This window comes from Cibotium barometz, chromosome 63 (assembly GCF_041138505.1).
Source record: "Cibotium barometz isolate CiBa-2024 chromosome 63, ASM4113850v1, whole genome shotgun sequence".
NCBI lineage: Eukaryota > Viridiplantae > Streptophyta > Polypodiopsida > Cyatheales > Cibotiaceae > Cibotium > Cibotium barometz.
In genome coordinates, this window is record NC_141108.1 from 20,398,539 (window position 1) to 20,405,625 (window position 7,087).

At 39.6% G+C, this 7,087-nt stretch overlaps 1 protein-coding gene across 1 annotated transcript; it reads left to right on the top strand.

Annotated features, from left to right (window-relative positions):
- The first annotated feature begins 472 nt into the window (after positions 1–472).
- Positions 473–1,689, top strand: LOC147603818 (16.9 kDa class I heat shock protein 1-like). The gene is made up of 3 exons (XM_086796326.1): positions 473–709; positions 1,169–1,370; positions 1,584–1,689. The coding sequence occupies exons 1-3, from the start codon at positions 592–594 to the stop codon at positions 1,687–1,689; spliced, it is 426 nt and encodes a 141-aa protein (XP_086652452.1). The 5' UTR covers positions 473–591.
- Positions 1,690–7,087: the final 5,398 nt, after the last annotated feature.

A 7,087-nucleotide genomic window follows, 5' to 3' on the forward strand; every position in this document is an offset into this window, starting at 1 on the left:
CGAGAAAGCAACATGCAAGTTTACTTATTATACTATTGTAAGGTAAGTTGGTCTTTGATTGACACAATTTCGTTCGAAAATGATGAGATGCGCACAAATTTTTACAGTTTTTTTTTAATATTTAGTGTATTCTTTGACGGTTCGTAGATTTTTTTTGGGTGTGTTTGATGGCCAAATTGCCATCAGAAGTAAAGCTTTCTATACATACATGCAAATGTCGCACATAATTTTATGATTTGTGCACATGAGTAATGCCACCACTCAAGCTTTCACCTGCTTTTTTATAATTTTCCCCCCAATTGTGATGACCTTGCAAATTCTATAACCTTCCTAATGTCACTTTTGGATGGAAGAGAATAAAAGCTACCATGGGTAAAACCTCAAACCAAAAGGAAGGAAAAAAGGGAAAAATAATAATGAAAAGTTGTTTCTATGGGCAAGAAAACACTATAAATGGGAGAAACCAAGTCTTATGAATTGCAATTTCTCCAAGGCAAAGAGCAAAAAAGGCCTTTTGAGAGCATCTCTTAAGGTTAACATTTATCTTGCATTCAAGCTTACTTGTGGTCTTCTATCCCTTGCCTTTCAAACATGGCTCAAACCGGCCAAATAAACCGCCCTATTCAATCTCAAGGTCACAAAGATGCTCAGCCTCATGTAAGCAAGCAAGAGACAGCACAAGCTTGTATTTTCACTTCACACCTCTCAGGTACTTAATACCATACAATTATACAATATTTCTATGTAGGGAGGTTTTAGTGAATCAATTAAAGGGCTCATTTAGTCATTTTAGTTATAATTATTGATTTAAAGCTCATAAACGTTTATCATTGGCATGTTTCAACAATCATGCCAGCATTGCATGTATTTGTTGGGTTGAGAGCAATCAGTTGAATTGAGAGGGTGATTAACCTGCATTTTTGAGGATCGTTTCTGTATGGTTAAGATGAGATTAGCATATTGATAGAATATATATACATATTCATTATGATCGTGCCTGTGTAACTACGGTTGGGGGGATTAACTAGCATTACGGTTGATCAGCTTTGTCGTTAATTATTGTTGGGAAGATTAATTAGCATTACGGTTGATCAGCTTTGTCGTTAACTATTGTTGGGAAGATTAATTAGCATTACGGCTGATCAGCTTTGTTATGTAAATTTGGCAGGAGTTCGAGTGGAAGATGTGCAGGTGCAAGTGGAAGATGATGAAGCTTTAATACTGCGCGTAGGCAAATCTGCACGTAAATTTGAATTGCCAGCCGATGCTTGCATTGAAGACATTCGCGCAACATGGAAGGAAGGGGTTCTGACGGTTACCATACCCAGTTTGAACTCTCTTCTCCACATAATTTTGTGCTATTGTGAAAGGTATTAAATCTCAATGTCATTTAAATAAGGCGTGTGTTTTCATTACCTCACAATGTTAAGTACCCCCAGTAACTATGGTGTTATGTTCTAGAGATTGTACTCTTCACTCTTTAGGAGCCCTTGGTTATAAGTGCCATTTTTGTGCTGCACTAATTTGGAAATGTGAGGCATCAAAAAAGCTTCGACAATTTATGGGCAAGCACTATTGTGCAGGTGGAAACATCTCTTTACTACCTTTGGAAAATCATCCTCCTACAGTATAGTCTTAAAAGACAAGGATGTCAAGACAAAGATAGGCTTCAAAAACATTGCAATGTAGAGGAAGGCTTGATCTTCATCTTTAGGTTTCTTTGGGGGCCCTGGTGCACAAGTACTTTGAGTGATGTCAGCCTCATATGGCCATCTATAAACAAGCTTCATCACCTTAGTCATTCAAGGTTCAACTCAGTTTGTTAAGGTCCAGTGCATCATAGGCAGATCAAGCAGCCGACCAAGGACTATAGCCTATTTTTGGAGGCAAACAAAAAGCCCTAAAATCTTTGCATCTACAAGCCAAATCTCTTCACCTATACATGATGTATTATGACTACAACCTTTAGTAAGCTTTGGGGTGACTAATGAGCATGTCTCATCTCAACACTTCAAAACTTCAAGGGAAGGAGGCGGCGTTGATCTATAAAACTGCACCCTAACGGGTGGGTTTTCGTCACATTGGGAACATAAGTCTCTAACAGAGCTTGAGGCAAAGGATCATTTGTCTTATGCATGTGATAAGGGCCCAATAGAGAATGTTGTCATATCCAAACTCAGAATAGCCTTCGAGGCATTTGTTAAGGAATACAAAACATTTCCTAATGAGGAAAGGGAAAAGTTTCGCAGGCATTAGGAGAAATTTGGACTCATTTTTGGGCCCTCTAAGAAGTGCCAAGTCATCATTCTATTGAAAAAAGGAAGCTTATGGATAACTCTACTCTTCGTACCTCAAAACTATATCATGTAGCCTATCATTGGAAAGATCTCAATGAGAGGATTCTAACGCACTGACCTCCGATAAATTTGGACTTCATATGCTCAAGTTATGGCCATCGCACCAAAAAGTAATCTCAAAAGTTTCATAAACGGAAGCCTCATCCTCATTGGTCCTCATGGAATATTCCCTAGAATCCCCAAGGGCTTAAAAGGCCTAAAATTGAGTCCAAGTTTCCTCTAATGGGGGGCTGCATGTTATTGGTTCTGAAAGGCATGAGTCTCGGCGTATAGATAACTAGCTACGTGGGTATTGGTAGGCAAGGAGATCCAGGGAGCTCAAGGTTTTTGTTGAGTCTTGAAGACAACATCTTTCGCATATTTGGTGGTATTGAGCTTTGCTTGTACTTCATCGCACATGGCAAGTTGAGAAACGATTCTAAAAGGCTCGGCAGCAGCATGACCGTGTAGAGATCATTTCTAGGCATCGACACAGTGAACACCATTAGAGAACACACATCATCGTGTAGGAAACACATCATCAATAAGTATCAACCGATGATTGTCTGTAGTCGTCAATTCCCAACAAGATGCACTTGTATAGCAAGGCTTCATTGCTTGTTGGCAAGCTCAGCCGATGATTGTCTGTAGTCGTCAATTCCCAACAAGACGCACTTGTATAGCAAGGCTTCATCGCTTGTTGGCAAGCTTAGCCGATGATTGTTTGTAGTCATCCACTCCTAAACAATGATCAGACTCACACTTGGACAACAAGGTAGCTCAAACCTTGCTTCATTCATTAGCATCATCACATTCAGAAAGGCTCAACATCATCACCTTTTTAACAACATTGAGAAAAGGCAATTTCGCTCAGCTTTCTGTTGGGATATCGAGCTCAACTAGTGCTACGATGGACATTGATGACTCACGTAGGCGATAGCTTTCGCACTTATGCCACTACCATGGTTGGTGACATTATGGTTGATATATCGCCAGTGGTGGATGACAGGCTGTGTCCCACTTTGGAGTACTAGTTATGGCATAGTTATAGTGTCAACTCATATAGTCGGGTTCACACTATGAACTGACTATTTGTATGTTATTATAAGAGAGTAATTTCCCTTTATGTATGTACTCTTATCTTTTAGTTACGTTATTGTAAAGAAGAGAAGAAGATAGAAGAAAATCCAGTCATCCATCTCTCTCTCTCTTGCGTCTTGCACTCTCTTGTGTGTGTGTGTTTGCTTGCAAAAGGAACTCAACTTCTCTCTCTTCCCCGCACTGTCTTTATGGTATCAGAGCTTCGGTTCATGTGAGAGCTAAGGAGGAAAGCAAGAGGCAAGAACAAGGAAGCAAGGAAGCGATACACGGGTAAGAGCATCATCATCTCTTCCCCTTCTTGGTTTAGGTACATCACCCCCTCAATAGCTCTGAGAGCTACACATCTTCGATTTAGGAGCTATCTTGTATTAATGTTTGGTATCCAGATTCATGTTTCGGACGCGTTTCAATCTCTGTTTTGTCACTCCAAGATATTTTCGGTAGTTTAGGGAAGTTCTGGTGGAGAACTGTCTCTAGTCGAAATCTGGTTATTGTAGTGCAGTAGTGCATTTTGGGAATGCAAACAGTGTTTACACGTATTTTTTATAGTGGGTGTAAGTTCATGTACTCTGGTCACATCTGGTGACCAGAGTACATGTACTCTAGTCACATCTGGTGACATACAAGTTGTGCTGAAGTACCACTGCCAGTCATAGAAAATACTACTATGTTACAGGTTACAAACAAAAATTGTCTATTTGTAGGCTTCTGATTATTGTAGGCAAGAATGTCTAACGAACTGAATCAGATTGTCAGTGAAAAGCTGGACAAAAATAACTTCCATGCCTGGAAGTCCAAAATGACCAATTTCCTCATGGGTAGAGGATTTTGAGACTATGTTGAAGGAGACAGAGTTGTTCGAAGAGAATTCCACTCCAGCAAATATAAAGGCATTCAAGGATTGAAATCAGGGTGTAAAGAAAGTCATGTATTGGCTTTCGATCATCAGTGTCATAGACATAATAATAAGACACATATAGGATGCCTGGTACTGCAGATGTTCCAAACTAATACAAAGTCCAAACTAATACAAAGGCAAGAAAATTATAATTAAAACAAGAGTTGTATAGTGTGGAAAAGAAAAGCATGTCTATCAATGAGTATGCTTTAAAGGTCAAGGGCATTGCTAAATCCCTTAGGTCTATTAATGTATCGGTGGGAAGATGATGATCTAGTGAGTGTCTGTTCGAATGGGCCTGGTAAAGAGTATAAGACATTCAAGACTGCAATTGTAATCAGGGATAATATTCTCAACTTTTTGGACTTAGTGTCTATGCTGTGTCTATGTTGATCATAGAAAAAAAGTCTCTTGGTGAGCACTCTTCTTCACAAAGCAAGAACACATCGGAACAGGCCTTCTACTATAATTTAGGTAAAAGCAAAGGCAGAGGCAGAGGTAGAGGTCGTGGTCAACAAGGCCAAGGTGGTAGCCGACAAGGAAACCAGAATCCAATAATTCGCTAGAGCAGGCAACAATCATACACAGGTGAAAGAGGTGAAAGAGGCCAGTCTAGAGGCAGGGAAGCCAATAATTCGCTAGAGCAGGCAACAATCATACACAGGTGAAAGAGGCCAGTCTAGAGGCAGGGGAAGCCAAAGAGGCCAAGGTGGTTGGCAAAGAAATTAGAGTGCAAAAAAGCATAGAGTGCTATTATTGTGGCAAACCAGGACACATGGCAAAGGATTGCTATAAAAATAAAAAAGACATAAAAAGCGAAAAGTTGCAGAGCAAGGTAACTATGCATTATCTAGTAAACACGATGGTGATGACAAAAGTGAGAAGCTGTTTGTGATGATGTAACACATGCCAGTTCCACAACACTATGCATTATCTAGTAAATAGGGTGGTGATGACAAAAGTGAGAAGCTGTTTGTGATGATGTAACACATGCCAGTTCCACAACACTATGCATTATCTAGTAAATAGGGTGGTGATAACAAAAGTGAGCAACTGTTTGTGATGCAACAGCACATGCTCAGTTCCACAATAAAAGATGTGTCAGGATCTCAAGATATATAGTATATGGATTCTGGAGCCTCTAACCACATCACCAGTCATTGTTGTGAGTAGTTTAGATACATGTAGAAAATGAAAAAACCAGGTTATGTAGAAACAGGAAATGATATTGTGCATCCCATGGCACATGTTGGTAAAGTGCCATTGTCTATGCAAGATACACAATGAAGTACTTGGCAGATGTACTTCATGTTTCAAATATTACAATGAACCCAGTTTCTGTTGGACAGATGGTTAAGCAGGGTCTGCAAGTGACATTTAATCCTTAAGGATGTTTTTTGGAAGACTTCAAAAATTAGTGTCGCTTGGTTGCAAAGGGTAACATAAATGGCAAGATATTTACTTTGGATGTGAACACGCATGAGGTAAAGGCAGCCACATTTGTACATGGAATAGGTGTCATTGCAGATATTGACATATGGCACAAACGCATTGGTCATGTGAATATACAACAGGACTGAAGTTTATGCTAGCCTAAAATATTGTTTGCAGGTTTGCCAAAGTTTAAGGTTGATGTTACACATAAAGTATGTGAAGCATGCCATCTTAGTAAGCACACCAAACATAGTTTTTCACATAAAAAATATGTCAGTGTAAGGCCATTAGATGTTATACATTCAGATGTATGGGGACCATCCAAGATTAGAACGATTGGAAAATTTTAGGTATTATGTTACATTCATTGATGACCACACTAGGAAAGTGTGGGTTTACTTCATGAAGGAGAAAAGTGAGGTGTTTGCTCACTTTCAGAGATTTAAAGCCTTGGTCAAGCAGGAAAAAGGTATGCAAATAAAATGCCTAAGATCAAATGGTGGGAGAGAATATTTCTGCAATAAGTTCAATGATTTCTTGAGAAAGCAGGGAATGAAGAGACAGTTTATATGCCGGTACACTCTCCACAACAGAATGGTGTTGCGAAAAGAAAAAGTAGACACATGTAGAAGTGATAGGTGCCTTGATGGAGGTTAAAAAGAATATGCCACATTATTTTTGGTGGGCAGAAAAAGTAGCAACTATTATGTACATTATGAACAGGACACCCACTGCAGTTATTCATGGTATGACACCTAAACAGAAGTTTATAGGCATAAGACCAAATATATCTCACTTGAAAGTGTTTGGTTGTATTGCATATGTGCATGTTCTTGATGAAGTAAGAACAAAGTTAGATCCAAAGACAGAGAAATGCATCTTTATTAGTTATGCTATAGAACAGAAAGGTTATAGATGTTATAACCCTACCACTCATGATATGTAAGTAAGCAGAGATGTTGTCTTTGACAAGATGAGTATGCACCAGCGGCGGAGATGCAGGTGCTCATGCACTGCACCATATGTAGGGCAGCAATCAGGTGCTTAGTGGACTTGGAGAGTCCTCTAGCAGTGGATCCAATGTTAGTCCATGGTCATACAGGTTGAGAACAGATGTGGGTACACCTGTCTCACACATGAAGGGAAGGAAAATGTAGATCAACCTTTTGTGCCTAATCTGTCCAGGTCACTCATATGTGGATGGTGACTCTAGCGGCTCTAAGTAAAGCCTTGATGAGAAGCTTGGAATTTTGTCTGTGGTTACTCCTAGTGTAAGGAGAACCAGCGCTACTCATCATATCAGCAAAGCTCCCGCGAG

Coding starts and splice junctions, on each gene's coding strand:
- LOC147603818 (XM_086796326.1), top strand. CDS start 592: ATGGCTCAAACCGGCCAAATAAACCGCCCTATTCAATCTCAAGGTCAC. Junction 710..1,168: donor TTTCACTTCACACCTCTCAG/GTACTTAATACC, acceptor TAAATTTGGCAG/GAGTTCGAGTGGAAGATGTG. Junction 1,371..1,583: donor ATTTTGTGCTATTGTGAAAG/GTATTAAATCTC, acceptor ACTATTGTGCAG/GTGGAAACATCTCTTTACTA.